The following is a 22,850-nucleotide window of genomic DNA, read 5'->3' as shown; positions in this document are numbered from 1 at the left end:
TTTACAAAATGCTTAAATTTTAGTGTGCCTTTGGTTGGTTCTGGTACTGAGACTTGTGCAGAATTTTTGAGGTGAAATGATTTGTCAGTTGCACACAATGTAAAATTATGAAACTGTCTTTCATTTAAACCAGTAAATATTGAGTGTTCCAACTTTGTTCAAATCTGTGGTTAAATCATTAGCCTCTGGCCGATCTAACTTTTGCAAGTTCTTGTGTCCTCAATAAGAACAAACCTAAATTTTGTTAAGGTCTTCCTTCTGTGGATTGTCACTTTCCTTAAATCCACATGGAGCCTCTTACCTTTAACTCTGGAGGTTTGTATCAGATTTAGCTTCTCTCTTTTTGCTGTCTGGTTTGCCAGGTGTACATTTCTGAGTCTGCTTTAGGCTTGTTTCTTCTATCCCTTTCATGCTTCCAACTTTTCCACCTTTATAGTATATTTCCAGTTCTGGGCCTACCTCCACTTACTTGGTTCTTGAATAATGAAATTTTACTAGTCATTCTTATTGGAAACAGAAACTTTTCCAGTTATGAGCTTGATAACAAGAGTTCTTTTAAGGTGTAGGGCTGGTTTATAGAAACCTGGTTGCTTCTAGGTTCATACATTTTACTTTTATCCTCCCTTCCATGGTCCGTCCCACGGGATGGGCTTAGTTTTCTTGATGACTTGATTTCTTTTATAATGTTCCCAGTTCTTCAGACCACTTAAGGTCTAGCTATAAAGCTTGACAAAGTCATCTTAGAGTTTATCTATGCACTCAGGCTAGCTTCATCTAAGCCTTTAAGACTGAGAGGTGGAAAAGGGCTATATTGTCCTCTTAATGCTGTATATCTTTAAAATGGAATTCATGCTTCCTTTGTTTATGTGAAATGAGAAATCAGAAGTCATTGATTCACATAACTTGACTATTCTGGTAGTGAGATACTGGAGAAATTACTATATTCCTGAGCTGCTTATTATATCTATAAAATCAGAGTAACTTACTTTTTTAACATTGTGATGGAGTTTAATATTTTTAAGAGTGCTTCCAGTGACAACTTCCATTTTTTTTCTTTTTTTTTTTTGTAATAAGGTCTGATCATCTGCTAAGGAATAGCTCTTGTAGTAATGTCTGCTTGTGTTGTCGTCTGCCATATTTTTAAATAATAACAAATTTATACAGCTTGGGAGCCAATGATATCTGGATTCTTGTTTTTCTTTCTGGGACACAACTTGTCATTGATCATTGCTCCTCCTTCCAGAGCCTACCTTTATAGCAGACAAAGAATTTTTTAAAATTTCAAGGCCAGAAAAAGTAATAGGTGATTCTTTGTTACATAAGAATTACAGCTTTTGCAAAAGGTTCAGGGATAAAGGAACTATCTTTAATTCTGTTAAAGATATGCTGGTGATTTTCTTCTGGTTTAGCAGCTCAACTAAAAATAAATTGCAGCTCTGATCAGTGTGGCTCAGTTGATTGGGCGATGTCTGTCAAAGTGAAAGGTCCCCTGTTGATTTCCATTGGCACATATCTGGGTTGCAGGTTCAGTCCACAGTTGTGGCATGTGGCACAGGCAGGCAACTAATAGATGTTTCTCTCCCTTCCTGTCTAAAAAGAAATAAATAAAATCTTTAAAAAATGCAGTGATTTAAATTTCAACTGTATAAAACCACTAAAGGCAGGAGTTGTTTTACTGAAAACTTGGGTTCCGTCTATATGGAGGAGTATCTACATGGAGACTGGGAGGCCAGAGATTTTAAGGCCAGGTTTTTTGGGGTTGGAATGGTTATGAGTTATGGAAAACTGTTGGGAACTGGAAGCAGAATGAAAATACACCAAGGGAAACAAGTGAAGCTTTTTTTGTTTCTACTGTGTTGCTACATTTTGTTGAGAAGTTAATCAAAATTAAATTTCCCTTATTTCTAAAATGTTTGCTACTTTAATTTGTTCCCCCAATGAGGGTTAAACTGAATTTCAGTAGAAGTGCATTTCCAAAGTAACACGGTGAATGCTGCTGGTGAGTGTGGCCTGAGTGGAATGCAATCTTTAGTCATCTGTTGAATGGTGCGATGTTCCTATTTAGGTTTCATGAGAATTCACTGTTTTCTGAAGGAGAGCAGTATAGCTTTAGTGGATAAGAATCACAGACTCAAGCAAAACTCTAGCTCTTGTATATATTTTGTGGCCCTAGTGAAGTTATTACTCAGTGTTCAATACCTGCTTCTTCACATGCAATAAGGGGACAGTGGTACTGCTTTCAAGATGATTGTATTACTTTTTCTCCAGTGAAGCTGAGTATACATAGTAATAATAAACACTTAATTTACCCATCGTTAGCATTATTAAACAAGTTAATTTTAATTAGATTATTAATAGCAAGCTTTTTAAGGGAATAGCACTTTAAAAATGGAAATTTGGCTAAGCATGGTCTCTATCTTTTTTTTTTTTTTTTAAGAACAAGGCAGAAGCTCTAGGATTATGTGATGTGTTAACTGAATTTAAATTCTTATTAAATGTCATGTGTAACATTTGAAATTCAAGTGAAATACTATCCAGTTTAATATATTACTCATTGGTTTAGAAAACCTCATACTTACCCTGGCTGGTGTGGCTCAGTGGATTAAGCTCTGGCCTGTGAACCAAAGGGTCGCTGGTTTGATTCCCAGTCAAGGCACATGCCTGGGTTGTGGGCTGGGTCCTCAGGAGGGGGCATGTGAGAGGCAACCACATGTTGATGTTTATCTCCCTCTCTTTCTCCCTCCCTTTCTTCTCTAATAATCAATAAATAAAAGTATGATTTTTTTTAAAGCCCCATACTTCATGATACTCATATTGGTTACCTAGTAAAATGATTTTCTTTAGAAGAAAATGCAGCATGGCTCTACTGATCATCATGTATCATTTTCTTTTTTTTTTCCCCCTAACAGAAAGCGTGGATACCCATCAGCGAAGTTTTGATATTGGAATTCAGATTGGCTATCAGCGACGCAATAAGGATGTGTTGGCTTGGGTTAAAAAGCGCAGAAGAACTATTCGTAGAGAAGATTTGATCAGCTTTCTGTGTGGGAAAGTTCCTCCACCACGAAACTCTAGAGCTCCCCCAAGACTGACTGTAGTGTCCCCTAACCGAGCTACTTCAACGGAAACTAGCTCATCTGTAGAGACTGATTTGCAACCCTTCCGGGAAGCCATAGCTCTGCATGGTAAAGCCGTTTAAACATATTTCTTTGGAACATGGTTAAGAGTGTGCCTGTGGATCCATTTTCACATTTAGGTTTAGTTCCAGATATATTGTCTGTTTTTTGTCTATTCCAGTAACTATTTGCTCTAGAAATGTTTAAATAGAATGTAAGCTAAGAACGTATATGGACAATTTTTGAATGTTAGCTAGCCCATTCTAAAAAAATGTTTTCAAGAAAGTTAGTTTGAGCTTACTGATTTTACAGTAACAACAGTCTTTTGCAGTACTGATTAGAATTTATTGCTTTACTCATATTGTACATGTTCTATTACTCTTCTGAGTCAAAGAGGAAGTTCTTGTGTTTTAAGACTTCTACCACATTAATGATTGCCTGGAGGAGCCTGGTGAGTGACAGGCATGCCAGGCAGGTAATTGTTGGGCTAGCTCTCATGGGAACTCCCTTTGACACCCTAAGTTATTGCATGTGCCTGTAGAGGGTGAGAGTTGATGACCCAGTGGGAGTGGACCAATGGAATTGACTTTCCTTTGTCCTTGAGGTCCTTGCTTTGATAGTCAGGACTGTCAAAGAACAGGCCTGTCACCATCCTCCCTGGCCAGACCTGCCATAAAAAGGCATTCTTGGCTGAGGGGTGTAAGTATTACTGGAGAAGCCTGGAGTGTGTAGCCAATGAGTCTGTTGTTGCTTGTTCTCTAATACAGACTTTCAAATAGAACTGGGAGAAATACTTCTATAGGACACCATTTTATACTGATGTAAAAATACAACAACAAAATAGTAAGACTTGGTCGAAGCCAAGGTGAGAACATGGATTGTGCCAGTGACTTAAGTATATAGCAGTGATTAGTGAGTTAGGTCATGAGTCCTGTTAAAAGTTAACATTTGGGCCATAGTATAGGTTATCTAAAGCCAAGTAACCTGGTAGTAAAAATAGTGGAAAAATACAGAAAGGGCTTCTATATCCTGCATCCTTAATGCTTATATAGATTCTTGTTCTCTCTGGCAAACCTTGATTCTTTACCTTAAATCAGAACATGGGGTTTAAAAACACGTTGGTTTTCTTCCCTCCTAATTGTGACTTTGTAAGTTAAAAATACAAAAACAATGCAAGAAACTCCGTAATGTATGGATGCAGTATTTAAGACTGCTTGCTGTTTTCTAATATAGTGAAATAGTTATGCCATCAGAACTTTTGAAACTCAGGCAAAATAACAGATTGATCTGTTCTGTTGAATTAAAGAATTTCACATTTTTACCATTATGTTTGGAAAATTTACTGGAAGTACACATAGTTTTTCAGATTAATTTTAATGCATGGTAATATTTTATGTAGTTTTCCTAAGTATTCTGCTTTTCTTTTATCAAGTGGATTTATGATTCATTCCACACTTCCTCTTGTTAAAGTGTCTTTTTCTGTATTATGCTATATTGTTCTTTTAGAAGATAGTTTTAAAAAACAAGTGCCATTCTTGTTTTAAATTTTAATGCAGTTGTATACATGGGTGGGCAAAGTAGGTTTACAGTTGTTCGTGTGGAAAATAATACAGTAAATAATAATAATACAAGAATAAACTGTTTCATGTACTCACAACTGTAAACCTACTTAAACCAACTGGGAAGTTGTACAAAGGGCAAGACAGCCCCTCTCCTGGACAACTACTATATCCTCTACCTTCTCATACATTTTCCTAAATTGAATCTGTTCAACTTCTGATTTATATATTTGCCTGAACTTTGGGCGTTTCGATGATGATGTAATTTTAGGAAGGGTGTCTCTATAATTTTATTTGTTTAAATTGTGAGGGTTTAAATAAGTTTACTTCAAAGCTGTGTAGAAAAATAATCTTCCCCTTCAATAAATTTACCAAGTAGTGTCCAATCCAGAATATGTTGGAGACTCTGTGTACTCTTATTCCTAGGGTTCATACACCAAATTCATGTAGTTAAAATTACATGTGTTGTGGTGAAGTAATAGGGCCCCTTGAAAGAGTATACAGAAACATAAATTATACTGAGTTTTGTGTTCTAGTGGTTTTAGAGAACATCAGTGTATTGGGAATGCTTGATTTGAGTGTTTAAAGTAATTAGAGTCATTTTTAATGGTAGGGCATTGTTAACTAAATTGTAATGCAGCTTAATGACTAACTTTGTAACAAGGTGTCCTCACGATCTGTGTTACTGAATAGTAAATTGAAGTGAAAATTGTCCAGATCTTTTAAAATGTTTTTCAAAACATCTTAATTAGGGCACATACTTGTCAGAATTTGGTTTGGTATATAATGGGCTTAGCCAAATTATGAAATGTGAGGTCAAAATGAAGTTCTTGGAGTTGTACATTAGAGGAAGAGTTTAAATTCATGAAGTTTAGAAGTGCAAGAGGGGATATAGGAAAAGAATTGGTATATTGAGGCAGACTTTTTGAGTTCATAATAAAAGCAAACATGAGTGTAGGAGGTCACATCGATTTATTCTTCCCCACACATTTCATGTTCTGTCCATTTTATGAGAGGACAATCACCTTTATAGTTTTTTTCTTTGTCAGCTCCTAAATTCTCACCTGTACCAAATGCGCCCTTATATACCTAAAATACATCCTTTATTTTACGTATGAGATAAAAATGACAAGATACTTGTACAGTATTTCATGTTGGCAATGAGGATGTGATAATGAGTAAGATTCTCCAATCAATACCCTCATCAGCTTTACTCTTAAGTTTACAGTTTCAATCAAAAGGACATCAGTTAATGGTTATCAAAGTTTCAATAAAAAATGTCAATTAAGGGTTATTGAGGCTTAACGAATATAATCCATTGCTTTATTTCGGCACTTTCTGTCTGTGGGATCTGGTTATTTTGGCACTTTCTGTCTGAGATCTGGTTATCTGGATGTTAAACTCAGAGAAGTCAGGGAAACATGGGCAGATGCTAAATTGATTTCCATCCTTGCCCTTTTGGTCCTTGTCTGAAGAACATCATTGAAAATTTACTTAGCGCTGAATTGATACCTGTCACCTCATTTTTATGTAAACAGATTCAGACCAGAATCATCTGGACCTGCTTTTGGGGTTTTCTGCTTTTCTCATAATCCTTTTTTAGTTAATACTTCTATTGTAGAGATTTCCTTTTTAGTCTCTTCTTAGGCTAACTTGAAAACACTTAAAAGGCCATCTCAGTATTAATTTCCAAAATTTGTACTTCTAGTTTAGACCTCTGTGCTGACTATCAAATATATGTGGTCCCATTGTCTCTGGTGGACTCCCTTCTGGGTGTCCCATAGGCCTTTATCTCACACAGATGTCAAGCTGGACTCTTCCTTTTAGACCCAACTATAGCAAGGCCATGTTTTTTCCTCACTTAACCATATAGCAGACATGTACATGGTAGATGCTGTGCAGTCTCTGGGAATGTATAAATGAAGGCTTTCTTTTTTGTTGAGGCCAACATATACTTAGGTAATAATATTTAATGTCTTGAACGTTATATGTTTAAGATATCCTGGGTACAGAAAGGGACATTTCATAGTGCTGCCTGGCTTTGTGTTCAGAGAAGGCTCCCTGGAGGAGTTCAGTCCTGGGCTCTAGGAATAATCTTGCTGCTCTTGTTTCCCAACCCTGAGTTGGCCCATTTGCCAGTCCATATTTCCTGGGGCCATTGGAGTGGTCTTTTTGATCTCTTCTCTTCACTGAAAAATAACCTTTGTTGCCCCTATGGCTTCTAGGGTGAAGTCAGAACTCAGCTTGGCATTGCAAGGCCCTTATGACTTGGTCTCAACCTTGGGTCATATATATCTTAGCCATGCTGTTTAATCTATTGAATGTCTATCTCTGTTCTCTTTTTCTAAGGGTTTCCACTCTGCCTGTTTATTCTTTCAGATTGATTAAAAGTCTCTTCTGTGATGAAGATTTCCTTTGTTTTTTTTTCCATTTTCTCAATCCTTTTCCAATTTGAATTGTTTCTATGGCTAGGGCTATATTAGGGCAGAGGCCTTGTCTTACAGATTCTGTCTTTAACGAACCTGGTATAGATTATTCTGAATTTAATACTGGTTCAGTGGTCTGTTAAGTGACTGGATGCACACAGTTTGGGCAGAGAACCTTTAGAAAGAGTTGAGGATACAGATCTCTAGATGACTACTATAAGGGTACACTGTAATGGGTGTGCCTTAGGAATGCTACAGAGTAAACATAAATGAGAACAACTGAGACTTGGAGTGGGGCCTGAGGATGATTCGCAGTAAGAACAATTTTAGTGTTTACTTGGTGTCGGCACCAAGGAGGGTCTACTTTAATCCTCAAATTTACCCTAGGTTTTTGCCATTTTATCAATGAAGAAAGGCTTATTTTGCTAAAATGGAAGAGATCAGTAAATAGTAGAATAGATATTCCAGATTTGTCTGGCCCCTAGATGCATGCTTTTAACCACTGTATCTCTATATTTGTACATTTGTGGTTTCTCTACCACCTTCCGTTGGTAGGGCTGGGGGGTGGGGTGGTATAGGTCTCCAGGCTTATTTTTCTTCTCTCTCAGGAAATACATGAGTTTTGTATCTTTCTGGTGTTCTCCCCATAAGGGAATGTGGATAAGTAGGCTTGAAGATGAATGTCTTGTGGTCTGCTGTATTTCTGTCTTAACTTTAGTAGGAAGAGTATTTAAGCTTTGTATATAGGCTACTTTCCTCGTATGACCTTAGGCAATATGGTTGGCCTTGCCAAGGCAATCTCCTCCTCTGTGAAAGGTTTACACTTTGTATATAAGGTGGTATAGTAATGAGAAACTACCCAAAGTATCTATTCTTAGGGTTAGTTCTAAGTCCTATGAGTATTCTCTTTGCCCCTGGATACAAAAGAGACCTGGAGCTACAGTGGCCTTTGAGGATACTTTTCCCCTCCTTTTTTGGTAAGGGTGGCTTTTTAACATTGTGGAAATCACTCCAGAGAGGGAGAGGGTTAACTTAAAATTTACGGTTGACTGCTTATTTTACTTCCTCAGATCTTGAGCTTGTTTCACGTTGATAAAAACCAGTGAGGCTGGTGTTCTGTTGTATGGAGAGAGATTCTTAGTTGCCCAAATTAGTGCTGCTGTGTCTGGAAAAGACTTAGTTTGAAATCTGGTGTCTTCATTCTGAGTTCTGTTTGTTGTCATGGAGATTTAGGTGAGAGGGTTCAGAGTAAGAATGGGACATGCCATCCTTCAGGGAAGATAGACCTGGATGGAAGAAGCAGGATGCCAAAGTCACACTTGACTCATTTGATAAATTTTCTGAAAGCCTTGCTCTTACTCAGATCATCTCATAGGTGTGGTCTTTGTAGGTTTTCTGGCCCTGGTTCAAACAGTTCCAGAATAATCAGTCTGTTTTAGTTCCAAAAGTCATTTTGACAACATTCTTGACTCTTGTGCTAGGAACTAACCCTCCTGGGTCTGGATTGAACCTCTGTAAAATTCATTAGTTCAAACTCAAAGGCCTCTAGCATGTAGGGTCTGGTGTCTCGTGGGAACTATTGCTGTTGCTGACATTTGGTTTTAGGGTGTCACCTTGCTTAATTTTAAGTTTCATTGTTAAAACAAGTTTAAAAAGACAGCGGGCTACTGCATTTGCCAGTGTGAGTTCTAAAAGTGACTTAGGCAAACATAAGTAGCCTTTACTGTGACAATGGAGAACTTTAAAAAGAAAACTTGTTTTATTAAAGAAAATTTTCAGTTAAAACAGCTGCTGAGTGAAGTCTAAAGCCTTGTTTTTTGTTTGAACGCTCTTTTTTAAACATTTTTAATGGATGTAGTGTTATAAACCCTGACTTCTGCAACTAAAATCCTTCTGCTGAAGGTGTAGTCATTAAAAAATAAAGTCTGTATTATCATTCTGTAGCCTTTCCTGTTCTCTGACATTTACTGAACACAGTAAACACTAAACACTCTGTTAGGTGATAGAAAGGTGAGTCAGCTCTGGCTGGTGTGGCTCAGTGATTGAATGCTGGCCTTTGAACCAAAGGATCCTGGGTGGATTCTCAGTCTGGGAACATGCCTGTGTTGCAAGCCAGGTCCCCAGTAGGGGATGCATGAGAGGCAACCACACATTGATGTTTCTGTCCTCCTATTTCTCCCTTCCTTTCCCTCTCTCTAAATAAATAAAATCTTTAAAAAGGGGGGGGGCAGAGGCTACCTTAAAAAAATAAAAAACAAAGGTGAATCAAATAGTGTCAAGGGAATTTTTAGCCTAATAGAATTATATTAAACAGTTTGAAGCTCTATAAACCCAGGCAATCGGATTGAGGGACAGTGCCATTGCCTTAGGAATTAATAGGCTCCATTTCTGCGCCCCCCCCCCCCCCCCTTTTGGCCTAGCAAAGTCTTTCTCTGGGCTGTGTAGAGATCCTTATCCTCTTAAATATTAAGTTGCTTGACAGTTTTTAGGATCTGGAGACACTGGGTATAGAGCCTTATAATAAAAATGTAATCATTTGAAATCAACTTCAAGGGTATAAGGTCAGACGGAGCATTCACTTAGAAAAAATGTAAGGCAAATTCCTAATTTGTCATACTCAACACATACATCTGATAACCTCCTTCCCTTAGAGTTTATGGAGAACTGTGATTCTTGGCAGCATGAGTCACAATAGGATTTTCTTTCTCCTTTGAGCACAGGTTTTTTGCAGCTCTTGTTGTTTTGTCATTTTGTTATTCTTTGGCCTATGTGCTCTAGAGTGATAGTAGAAGGTAATACATTTTGGTAAGAACAAGTCTTCCTGGTAAAATTTCTTAGACAGTTGAAGTCCTAGTACATTTAAGAAGAAATTTAAGTAGTTGTGTTTGGTTCTTTGTCTCTGCCCCTTCACTGTCTTCATTCCTTCCATTTATAAAGCTAAATATTTAGACACAAATTTTGACAATTTAACACACAAAAAAATTGGTTAAGTGTTCTTAAACTGATGGTATGTTATAAAAGAAACTCCTTTGAATTTTCTGTTGCTGAGGACTAATTGGAACTGATCTGTGGGGCATTTCTTTCTATCCACCTTCCAAAATCTTTCTCTTTTTGCCCACACATCTTAGCCCAGTGTGTGGAACAAGTAGATTCTTGAAATGTTTGAATGTTGTGGTCTGCATCTTCCTGAATAACAGAACTATCAAGAGTTATTTAACAGTAAAATGTTTTAAAAACTTACTTGGAAATTAAGATCTAAGAGATTAATGTACTAAAGCAGTCTCATTTCTTAATTGATTGAATTTGATTATTTCAAAGGATATTCTTGAAACGTTCTCTGAAGGCTGGAATTTCTGAATTATGCCCTTTGTTCATACTAGTTTCTGAGAACAAGAACAATTAAGGCAATTTAAAATAACATTAAAATTTTTGATGAAAAAATTTTGAGGTTGAATGTCAGCTGCTGAACTTTCTGGGGGATGTAGGACTTAACTAAAGCTTTAAACATCAGTGACACAAAATTGTTTTGAACTTGCAATAAAACGTTGTTGGACTTTTTTTTTTTTTTTTTTCCATTGAAGTGATACAGGAGTCCATGTAGTATAGCCATGCCTCAAAGCCAGTTTACTCACCTGGTACTTATTTAAAAATCCATTGATAGTTATGATAGAGTTTAACATTTGAGTTGAATTATTTTTTACTAGTTTCTGATTTATAAGTATTAATTTCTTGGAAAATTTGAAAACTTCCTAAAAGTAAAAATTTAGTATCCTGTTATCCAACTATACAAAGATAACTGCAGTTCAATGTTTGGTGAATTTTCTTCCAGACTTTTTTTTTCCCAAATGTATAAATATTAAAGTTATTTTATAGTGGAGATCATGCTGCATTATATGATACTGTATCTTGCTTTTTTCATTTTAACGTGAGCATTTTCCCCATGGCATTAAAACTGTCTTTGAAAAATTGAAAGCATTTTGGGCTGTGAGCATAACTGAAAATGTTTTCTTGGTTTGACATATGTATCTTTGTAATTGGTTTGATTTAGTGTGCTTTGCTTCAATAAAAGTTCAGTATTACAATTTACAGATTGGGGTGGGGAGTGGTATCTACTTCAACTGAATGGAAATCTTCCTAGTAGAATTTCTTTTTCAATGATTGAACCTCCCCCTGGTGCATTTAAAACACCACATTTACACACAAGTGCTTCTTGATTAAAAATTCAGAACACAACTTGGTGAAAAGGGAGGGCTATGCATTTGAATAGTGCAATTCATTTCAAATGCAAGTATACCAGTTTCTTAGGGTTCAGGCAGGATGTTAATCACTTGGTTCAAGTTGTGTGGATGTCAAATTCCCCCTTTCTACTGGAGATGAGAAAACTGGTGGAGCAGATCTGCAGGGGGTCCTGAACCTGTGCTGATGGGATCAACAGTACTAACAATCTGCCTTCTCAAGAGATAGCCCTCTGTTCTCATAAGTCTGGGGGGTTGGGGGTGGGGTGGTGGGTGGAGTGGGGTGCAGAGGTGGAAAGCAAGTAGAGTGTAGACTGTGTGGCTTCCAGGCCAGGGGCTGCTGTGTGGAGGAGGAAGGAGGTGGATTGGTTCTACATTTGCTCTTTCTCTGCGTATATGTGACATGACTATGTGTTGGTAAGCTGGAATCACATATTTTTAAAACAGGATTTTCTTACTGTACTAAGCATGAACTTGGTATGAGAGTAATAGTTTTGTGCTACTTTTAACAATTTACCCTGTAACCTAGATTCTTATAACCTGGACTTGTAACTTTGTTTTAGCTCCAGTGGGAGCTTTCTTTTTCCTCCAAAGTATGCTTACATTCTCCTGATCTTTTTTTCCTCATTCCTTCACTAATCATTTAAAATGGATGCAGAAACTTTAAAACTGATAAAATTTATCTTGTATTAAGAAATTGAGACTTTTCTGTCTAATCATACTACTTGTTCTATTGCTTTTGTCAATTGATATTCCCATAGCCCTTTTGAAAAAGTGTGTTTCTGGTAGAAATTAAGTTGTATGCCCATGGGCTATACAACTTCATTTTTAGTTCTGAAGCATGTTTAGATTCTCTGTACTTGTATAGGCCTGATTGTTCATGTGGCTTAGTAAGGTTTCCTAAAGCATCTTCTAGTAGCTGTCATTGGTTTATCAAATAAAATTTGGGCTGTTTAAAATACACATATTTTTGGTTGTTAATCTTAATTTTTTTTTTACACCTGAAAAGTCTTTTTGTGGAAGATTAACTAAACTTTGAAAAGAAACCTCACTGTTCAGAGTAGATAATAAGTAGGAAATGTTGCACCTTGTGCTGTCAAACTAAACCCCATGTCATATATCCAACAAAAAAAAGATGGTGATTTTACAGAAGTTACTGGGGAATTTTCAAATTCAAATTGATGTTTATTCTCATCTTTTTAATGGTGCATGGCAGTTGGTATGCCTGTTCACTTTTGATGGAGTGACTTATGAGTCTTGGGTGTTTGTCATTAGGTGTTAAAACTTACTGCCTTGGAACCTTCTGCCTTACAAAGGACATTGGGGTGGGGTTTCATGAGGTATATTTTCTCTCTGTCTCTCCTTTTTTTTTTGTGGTTTCAAATGACAGCGGGCATCCTGAGTTTAATTACTGAAGTAGCCCAGTTTTTGCTGAAGGTCCAAATTATGAAACCTGCATTATGAAACAAGTATGAAAAGGTTATTGTTTAGAGTATGTGGACACCTTTTAGCATGTCGTGAGCTTTAAGATTAGAAAGGAAGGCACAGCTCTCTTGAGTTTACAGACTTGGTGAAGAGCTTAAAAAATTGCTGGCAATTTGGGAATAAACTGCATTAACTTGATGGTAAAGCTTTAAGTGAAGGGAGCTACCTGAGTTTATTTTCTGGTGTTAGATAAATAAATAGTTTTGTACTTCATTGGGTTTCAAAATACTGAATAGGACTTGGAAACATTATTTTTTCAGAATCTAGTGAATGCTATGTCCCAGATACCGTGTTAAATTCATTAGGTAGAGATGATTGTTGAGGAAGAGTCTAATGATTGTACTGTGCTGTTACAGAAAAATGAGCCCAAGGTGCTCCTTTCCCTTTTACTCATTTTTAATAAACTTGGGAAGAAGGAGTAAAGTTCTTTATGAGAATGTTGTTTGAGATATCTGGGCAGTTAGAAAAAGGATAGGACTTTGAGCTCAGGAGAAATAACTGCTTTTGTGGCACTGATTTGGGAAAAGATGGGTAATCGAAGGGGTCAGCCTGGGTGATACCAACTTGTTGGGCAGAAGAGACACCTGCAAAGGCCACAAAGCAAGGAGCGGAGAGTCTGAAGCAGGAGGGAAGAGGAGCCAGCAAGAGACTAAACAGGAGAGGTAGGAAAACCAGGATAGAAGGACTCAGGAGAGGAGGTGCTGGAGGAATCAGTGGGGAGCAGATGTTAGAAGGGAGGTGCAGACCCAGCCATTTTAAGGAACTGGAAATTATCTGATACACAGGTAGTTAGGATTCAGTCTTATGGGGAGAGTGAAGAAGACAGGAAGGGAGAATATTCAAAGAAATGGGGCCTAAGACATGCCAGGCCCTAGACCCTAAAGTCACTTTCATTAAAAATAATTTAGATTTTAAGAGGGGCTATAATTGGTTTGAGTTTGGGTCCCAGCTTGCTCTTACTAGCTACGTGACCTTGGGTGGCTTACTTAATCTTGATTTTTTGTGTACAAAATGGAGGTAATGCAGATGTCATAGGGTTATTTTGAGGATGGCATTGAAAAGTTCTTAATGTACCGGAAAGAGGAAGTACTCCAATATTAGTGTTTGTATTTTATTTTTTTAATAGATACCAGCCTTAGAAAGGTGTTTAGAGCTTAAAAGGGACATGGTCAGCTTTCCTCTGGCCATCAGTGGGAAGGGTGGATACATTTTCTATAGGGAGAGCAGTGAGGGGACAGGTTGGTTAGGGCAGTTGAGAAGAGTGGTGTGGGCTGCAGAACATGACCAGCAAATGGGTTGAGGCTGTGGGTTTGAGAATGGTCAGAGTATTTGTAGGGTGAGAACAATGTCAAAGGGAATTGAATAGATTTGGAATGGTAGGAAGCAGAATTCTTTTTCAACTTAATGTTCACATTGAAATCATATTTACAAAGCATAAAATTAGAACAGGTTTATGAAACCAACTTCTAAGCTTATTTTAAATCCTATTCTTTGGAAACACTGATTATACTAGATCATGTTATATAAAGTTAATCAAGCAATAGCAAAATTCCTGTGTAAGGCTAGAAGAGTGTAAGGGGAAATTCATGAGAAGGAAAGTCCACGGTTAGTGATGTTAGGTTTTTAAATTCAGTGCTATGGTTTGTTTCCTTGCCTCACTCATTCCTTTTACAGGTTTATCCTGGACATTTAGGAGTGGGGACACGCTGGCTTCCTTAACTGTTCAAGAGTGTAAGGAGTGTTCAGCCATGAATGCTGGGTCTATTCTGGATTTAGTAACTTACCGTGCAAGCAAAGGAGCAGGATTTTTTATGCCACTCTTGCCCTCTCTTCTCTAAAAGATTATAGGTGATAATGAGTTAGACTGTTCTAATGGGGGCATATCTCCTAAATAGAGTCTAGACCTTGCGTGATCAGGCAGACCAATTAGTGTAGGTCAGACTCATCTTGTACTTGATATCCCAGCAAAATTTATAGTAGTGGCCCTTTTAGGGGGTTTGATAGTGTACTGTTTTGGATGGTAAATTATAAAGTCGTCTTATCTAGAGGGGGTGTTGGGACAAGCCCACTCAGGCTTGGAAATGATTGCCTGCTCCCCTGTGTTCATGTGAGCACACACCCACACTCACCTACACCCACAGACACACCAGAGGCTCTGTCAGAATGGTGACTTTTGATAACCAAAATTGTTTAAAATAGGCGCCTTCTATCTTCAGCTGTGAATTGCATATGTACCTAGCCAAGAAGTAGATGGGAGTATTTAACAATCTGTATACCTAGCACAGAGTTTGCCCAATATTATGAAAATTGGTAGTGTTACCAATAAAGCATCTCATATCAAAGCCAGACAATTCCTCTTTCCAAAATAAAGCTTACCTGCTCCCTGGGGACCCCTTACAAAGAAAATAGACATCCTTTGACACTATGAACATTGAAAGTAAAGTGGATTGCTTTCAAAAGGGTTGAATAATTGAGCAACTCTAAAACCTTTTTTCTTCTTCCTAGGTCTTAGTGGTGCAATGGCTAGTATAAGCGTGCGTTCGAGTACCCCAGGCTCTCCTACACATGTAAGCAGTGGATCGAATGCTAGTCGAAGGAGAAATGGACTCCATGATGTCGATTTGAACACTTTCATATCAGAAGAAATGGCACTCCACTTGGACAATGGTGGAACTAGAAAGCGTACCTCAGCCCAGTGTGGCGATGTCATTACAGACTCACCAACCCATAAACGCAACAGAATGATCTAAACTGAAAACATTTTCACACCCACCATGCTGCTTGAAAGCCACTTGATCCTCAACATATACTATTATTGCAAAGGAAACATGAGGCCATCTTCCCTTGTTCACTGTTTAAGACAAGTGAATTCTATAGTGGTTGCCATAAATGGAAGTTCTAGGTATTTACAGTAGATGCCTCTTGTAACTATGGCTTTCTTAAAACTATAATCCTAGCAGAGGACATCAGATATTGTGTAGTCGTTAGCAAGATCATCATAGGCAAACATATATCCGTTCCAAGGCTAAAAGTGACCTTAACTGTATTTATTCTCAAAGGGAAAGGAAATATCAGATGTTTATTTGGTTATAGAATGCTTTTTTTAAAAAAATTTCCTGCTGTGTTGAGTATTTTGCTTCAACAGTATTGCCAGGTTCCTAAAATTGTCTAAAACACACGATTTGGCTTCCTCGTCAAATCTGCAGGCTTCCATTTTTTGCACAGCAGCACTATATCATGCACCTGGTTTCTATATAGTAACAGTGTGCAACTTCTAATTATCGAACTGTGCTCTGTTTTTAGTTTTCACAGCAGTTGCAAATTCTGGTGATTGTGTGATGTAAAGAGGTGCTATGATGGTCATGCAATTAATACTTAATATTGAATCAATACAAAGAACTTTATTGGATTCACTTCGTGTGTGTTAGTGCTCTAAAAGTAGCAATAATATTAAATTGCCCCCAGATTAACCCTGTAGGCTTAAACTCCAGTTTTAAGACAAGTACTGCTTCCCATGCAGGGTACTATACTTAAGGTAAATGTAAACATGTAGACTATACTCAAGGTGGCCTAAAGTAGAGAGGTCGTGAACTTTGAGAGAGGGCTTCCTCTTTGGTTTGGTATTCATGAGAGGGAGATGGATGGTGGGAGGGTAGGTATTCCAGTCTTTCTGTTACGCTTTACATTTCTCATGAGTGCCCTACTTTGTGCAGTTTCCATTGGAATGGGTGGCAGGTAAGAAAAGGTCTTTTATCTGCTTATAATGTGATTACAACTTAAATAGCAAAACCCAACTCTCCAGTCCCTCTCTTAAAAAGTGCTGTTTGGATTCTCATTCTGGAAAAGATGGAATCGCATGGAGGTTCTCTAGATGTTAGGTAGACCTAAATAAAAATTCCCACTATATTTCTCTTTTGGGTAAATATAAGACCTCTTGTAGCTACTATGTTTTAGAGCATGTTTCATCTTCATTTTTAATACCTTCAACTGAATGATAGTCTTTTTTAGATGAAGAACTGATGTCAGCCTGCCAGGTACTGTAATTTATTCTATCATATTATTATATAATATATATCAAGTAGGACAGTGAAAAATGTTTCCTTGCAAATTTGTAGTCCAATATCAGTTACTTTCTATTTTTATCCTTAAAAGACCATTGCAAATCTAATGTAAGGATTTTTCCCGTAACTTTTACAGCACTTTGTTAAAGTTTGCAATTTCTCCAGCCATTTAATAATACCTTTATGTGAAGAAACTTTGCTAAGTTAGCCATAATATTCATGGACTGGGTGGGATGTGAATAGAATGTTAGAAATGTGTGACCTGAGTTCTGCAATCATATATAAAACCTTTATTTAAAGTCAGTTTCATACTAGAGGAATGAAAGGAGAGGTATTTCTAAATTTTGGCAAAAGTGGATCATTTTTATTTGACTATTATAGCAGGAAGAATTACAGCAACCTATCATTTTATCTGAAATGGACAAGCCTCCTCTGTATTAGGAATACTTGCAAGCTGCACTTTGGACTGTAGTAAGAAATGCAGTTGGAGTTACCTGTGTTTTTCTGTCGTAAATTTAGATTCTGGAACTGGGGTTTGGTGGTGTGATGTGTTGCTCACAATTGGCCAGAACTCCTCCTAAAGGATTTTTTGAGATTGAGGAATACATATTTAATCTCCCCTTTGTACCTTGGTTCTAGTTCCTCTTTCCAAGTTGAGTGGCAATTTGGGGGGGGGGGTTGTTTTAGGTGGTGCTCTGATGCTTAATCTCAGTACCCTTTACTCTCAATTGTCAAATTTTGGTAAAACATGTGCCATTTTCTTTGGTAAGAGAACGCAGGTGTTACTGTCTGCCAGAACACAATTTATATGCCTTATTGGCTGCATTAAACTTTTTGAAAAGTAGCATTTGTTAATTTTTTCCATTGCATTTAATCACTTGTAACTCCCTTCTTCCTTTTCTATCCCATTGTTCTTTCTCCCTTGTGCCCCCTGAGTGCAGATTAACCCTGAGACCTAAGGATAGAAAGGGAAATGATTTCTTAGGAAAAGTTAGTTCTGACTGCTAGATTTTTGAACCTTTTCTTTGTACCATTTTAGATGCAAAACAAATCATGGAAGATTGCGTATTTGTGTGGTACTTTTTAAAATTTTTCCTTTTTTCGGTCTCTTGAGAACATTGTAGGCTGAATTTTAAAACTTACCACTTTGCTTTTGGGGAACAGAACCTGTTTTCATCATAAGGTAGATTCTCTGATTCTTTTAGACTTCATAGCTCATTACTTCTGTTCCTGTCATCCTAACTTGGCATGAGTGGATTGAAGTCATCCTTAAACTGCAGTTGTTCTGAGCATGGCTGAAGCATTAAAAACTTAATTATAATGTCTGGTATTTTACAAAGCAAAAATAATGGAAAATATTTGGCTGAACCTAAAGTCCTACAGTCAAATTCTTCAATGTGGTTTATCCAACTGGAGTAGGTGGTACACACCATAAATCATTTGATGAATAAATAATTATAAAAAACAAAAAACTATGGGGCTTGTCTGCAGTTTTGTTTTGGTCATCACACCTGAATAACTCTTTGTTGTAATCAAATGAAGTCCAGGCTTTTAAAAAAGAACTAGCCTTCTACATTTTTCCCCCTAAGGGCTATTGGAACTCATTAAATTTGAGTAACTATGGCTTTGGGCCTTATTGGTTTCCCTACAGCAGTGAAAGTTGGCTGGCTTCCTCTACAGTAGGGGATGGCCAAGATCTGACCATGAGGTGAACCATCTCAGTGCAGTGAGGATGCATGATACCAAGAGATGGTTGGAAATGGAGTCATTAGTTGGGAACAGGGACGGCACAGTTAATTTTAGAATGTTATGAACAAATTATTAAATTTTTGGTATGATTACTACCTAGGTTTTTTGAGAGGTGTAGTGACTTAGTAGATCAATCTCGTTGCATTATATTTCATACAGCTGTGTCTTTGTCTATTAGGTTGATTAGTAGGTGTCTAGTGATGAGGTTAGACATCTTCAGAAAGATACTCTCTCCTCTTGGAATGGAGTGACTTGGAAGGTTCCTCCAAACAAGATCCGAAAAAGCCTTATTTATTAAAGTTAAAAATTTAAGATTCGTTAGATTGTTCTGATCAGATGTTTATAGTGCTTGCCCACCTCCCAACTCCCACCCCCCATCTCCTTTGAAAGCTGTTAACAAATTTGATTAGTTCAGATGACCTTACCACCTAAGGCTAGCTTGCAGACTCCCCACTGGAATGTTTCTGGAATGTGTGGTGTTTTAGTGGGAAGAGTATTATGGCTGTTATTCTGTATGTTGGACTGATGCATTTGATGTAGTGAGACCCAGGGTTTTAGTTCCTATGATGGGACATGCATGTTCTCTGTCAAGTTCAGCAGGTAGCAGCCTATGATAATGAGCAGGTTTTGCAGATCAAACACAAATTTGTAGCCCTCAGCTAAACGGGGAAATGTCATTGATACTATTCCAAGTTTCCAGTGGCCCCTTATTTTATTTGTATGGAATTAATTCTCTAAAGAACATCTAAAACTGCAAAACTTAAGCACATAACAGCTTATAGTGTATATAGATCTTTGTACATCAGAATATACACATGGTGGTGGTTTATGACCAAGTAATATGCTATTGTATGGGTGGGCCTTCATGGTAGTCAGTTTTTCATAATTATTAGTACAGTGGTGAATATTCTAGTTTCTTTAGGTTTCTGTAGGGTAAATTTCTGCAGGTAAAATTGGTGGTTCAAAGGAATTCATATTTAGAATTACAAGCCAACTATACAGTTAAATTTTTTTTTTAAAAAGCTGTTTATTGATTTTAGAGAGGGAGAAAAACATCCATGTGAGAGAGAAACATCAATTGATTGCATCCCATATGGGTTAGAATCGAACCACCAACCTTTTGGTGTATTGGATGGTGCTCCCAACAACTGAACTGCACTGGCAGGGGCCAGAGGAATTAATATTTAAAATATTGGTGAGTCCTTCTGCAAGGAATAGTTAACACTATGAACACGGTGACAAGAGTGCCTTTCCCCTTATTTCTTAGCCAGTGTTGGCTAGCTATACTAGCAGGCAGAGGTGAGCTTACCATTTTCATTTGCTTTTTGCCCTGTCATAAGGAGAAAGAATCTTTGCTTGAAATTATGTGGATTTGACTGCTGACCTCACTACTACTATGGATTGGAACCTGAGCTTCTTTGGGCTCAATTTTGTCATCTGGGAAATACAATAGAAAAAAATGGCACGAAGCTTAGTGACTTGAATTCTATGGATAATTTATATCTACATTTGTAATCTGCCTCCCATCCATAGAGCCCCTGAGGGCTCTGGAATGGCTGATAGTTTTAAAAAAAGGTTCCACTGAAAAAATTAACATACACCATTTCTGTAAAGTGTGAGACAATTAGTATGAAGGCCCTTTTAACTTGTCCTCTGTCTTCACCCTCTCTGCAAAGGTAAAAATAGTTTTGGAGAGTAATCTGCCAGATTGTTTTCTATGTTTATCAGTCATGTATGTAGCCATTAAAATATGCTGGTTGATTGGTGGTAATTTAGGAGTTAGTGCTAGACAATACTCTTTAGTGATAAAACTCATTTTGGAAGATGGGAACTTTGATTTCACCTTGTTCTGGTGCTCTTTGAAACCTGGGGGTGTTAGGTACCAAACATGACATTTCTGTGCTGTGAAGGCTTGGGTGTGAGACCCTGTTTCTTAGGTTGAACTGAATGCCTGCCAAGGAAATACCACAGACCACCAAGTACAGGCAGCCTAACTTCTTTAGTACTTAATCCTCAGATCAGGGAACCATGCTTTTTGGACCCAAGTTGTATTTTTGCCATGTGCAATAAGGGCTTTGATGCACCCCTCAGTCACAGCAGAACTGCACTCGGTAGTAAGGGCTCTGGCATTCCTTCCTTTTGGGTCTGGTGGGTGTGTCCTCTGAGCTGCCAGAAGCATTCAGGGGTTGTCCTACTGTTTATCCAGCTTTAACAGCAAACATGGCTCAGCAGGCTGAGAAAAGTGGTTTGTAGCCTGACTAGGAAAGAATTGGGGGGCCTTGGGTCAGCCTGCCACCCCTGGATTTCCTGGGCTGCTTTCAACACCTGAGGGCCAAGTGGATTGATTTGTACTCCAGATGACTTTCCCAATAAATGCACTAGGATATGTGCCACTTCCACTGTCACTGCAACTTTGAGATTGGAGGAAACGTTTTCAGGCCATTGATACTCCTCAGCAGTGGCATTGCCAGAGCTGGAATCCCTAGGGGGAGAGGAGAGTGAACATTTTCCCAAATTGTCCCTTGAGTGCCATGAAAGGAGGTGGGTGGCTTTCCCATCTCATCTTTGAAGGTGACTGTCATAACTACAATGGCAGTGTTGATTTCAAGGTGTATCTAGAAATTGGTAACTGCCAAGTAGTTCTGATTTGCTGTTTGAGGCTTCTTAGGTTAAGAAATACATAGACCTGTTTGCTAACACAGTTACATTCTGTATATCAAGGTTTGTCTCTTGCCCATCCCAGTGTTTCTCAAATGTTTTGGACTGGTCCACAGAGATAATCTCCCATCAAGACCTCATGTGGAAAGACACATCAACCATATAAGTAAGACAAGCTGTAGGGAGCTGTTCTTACTGTGTCTGGTGCACTGCCCTTGATAGTTTTTTGCTATCTCATTGAACAGCGTGCTGTGTATTAACTACCGCATCTATTCCACAGCCAGTTTGTAGACCTGGCGCTCTGGATGACCGCACCCGGCACTGAGTAGCAACTTCAAAGGTGGCTTGAAGAAATTCTTTCAGTTTTCATGAAAAGTCCCTATTTTTCCTCATGGGACCTCACAGTCTGTCAAAGCACCAGGGTATGGTGGATAAGAGCAGGACTTCTGGGGGTTGGTGAGGTGTAGTGGAGCCCTGCCTCAGGTCTGCTGAAATGGAAGATGCCTGGGATGATGGCTGGCATGTGGTAAGCACTAATGTCAGTCATTAAATGTGGTCACCTTCATTGGCTGGACAAAATTCCCTTCTCAGAGTGAGAGGAGCTCTCCTGGGTCCCATACTAGCTAGTTCCCTCCATTTCCTTTTCCCTCCAGTGTTCTCAAACTTGTATGCACAGAATCAGAATGAGCCCAAACTCTGGGACTTAATGGGGTGGGACCAGGCACCAGCTCTTTTCCAGCTCCTCCAGTAGAGAGACCCACCGTCCAAGGACCCATGTGGTGCATTCTGCAGAACAATCCAAGGGGAATGTTGCTCAGGCTCTTCTCTAGATTTTTCCTGGGCAGATGGCCAGTGGCTCTGGGCTTCCTTGGTTGGCCCTGAGGCTGAGGGCAGTCGGTGTTGCTGCAGGCATGTGCCCCTCCCCTTGGGCTGCCTGCCCATCTGCTTTTAGTTCCTCAGGCTTTGAGGAAATCGGTGTAACCAGGGCATGGGGTAGTGTGCTTTCAGGCTCGTGATCAGGGCATGGGGCAGTGGGCACGATGAATGTTTTTAGGGTTGGCAGGAGGAAGCATACCCACAAGGCCCCAAAGCGTGGTGAATCCTGGCTCACCAGAAGAGTCTCCTGCATTTGGTGGTGCTGGTCGCCGGCAAAGGTTTAAAATACAGTTTCTTGGACTTCCCACTTACACATACTAAATCCAAAGGTCTGGGGGTGGAGATGGTCATCTTTTCTTCTTTTTAAAGGCCAATTAAAGAATTTGAAAAAATGGATCTAAGTCCCATCATTTTGTTACCTCTGTTTACATTTTGAAACCTACATTGATAATAGATACATGCACTTTAGGGAAAATTGTTACGAAGGGTTCAAGGTGAAAGTTCCTGAGCAGTCTCTCCTGGTAGATGTCATCATGTGTGAAGGTGAGCCTGGGGATGTGTGGCTTGGCCACTACGGGGGGGGGGGGGGGGGGGGGGGGCAAAGTTGAGTTTGAGGACCCCTCAGAATGGGAAGGTCCTTGGTTCTGGACAATATTGGTCCCTGCATTAACTGTACTTGAAACCC

The 22,850-nt window shown here is 38.6% G+C and overlaps 1 protein-coding gene across 1 annotated transcript in view; it reads left to right on the top strand.

Annotated features, from left to right (window-relative positions):
* The window catches only part of C3H16orf72 (chromosome 3 C16orf72 homolog), a 28,041-nt gene extending 7,742 nt beyond the window's left edge, over positions 1 to 20,299 (top strand). Inside the window, exons 3-4 of the mRNA XM_028512763.2 lie at positions 2,910 to 3,185; positions 15,327 to 20,299. Of these exons, the coding sequence (XP_028368564.1) occupies positions 2,910 to 3,185; positions 15,327 to 15,571 (521 nt within the window). The 3' untranslated portion in view covers positions 15,572 to 20,299. The remainder of the gene's footprint in view (positions 1 to 2,909; positions 3,186 to 15,326) is intronic.
* Positions 20,300 to 22,850: the final 2,551 nt, after the last annotated feature.

Source organism: Phyllostomus discolor, chromosome 3, assembly GCF_004126475.2.
Source record: "Phyllostomus discolor isolate MPI-MPIP mPhyDis1 chromosome 3, mPhyDis1.pri.v3, whole genome shotgun sequence".
Classification (NCBI taxonomy): domain Eukaryota; kingdom Metazoa; phylum Chordata; class Mammalia; order Chiroptera; family Phyllostomidae; genus Phyllostomus; species Phyllostomus discolor.
The sequence above is the reverse complement of the archived record's forward strand: the minus strand, read 5'-3'. Positions and strand labels throughout refer to the sequence as shown.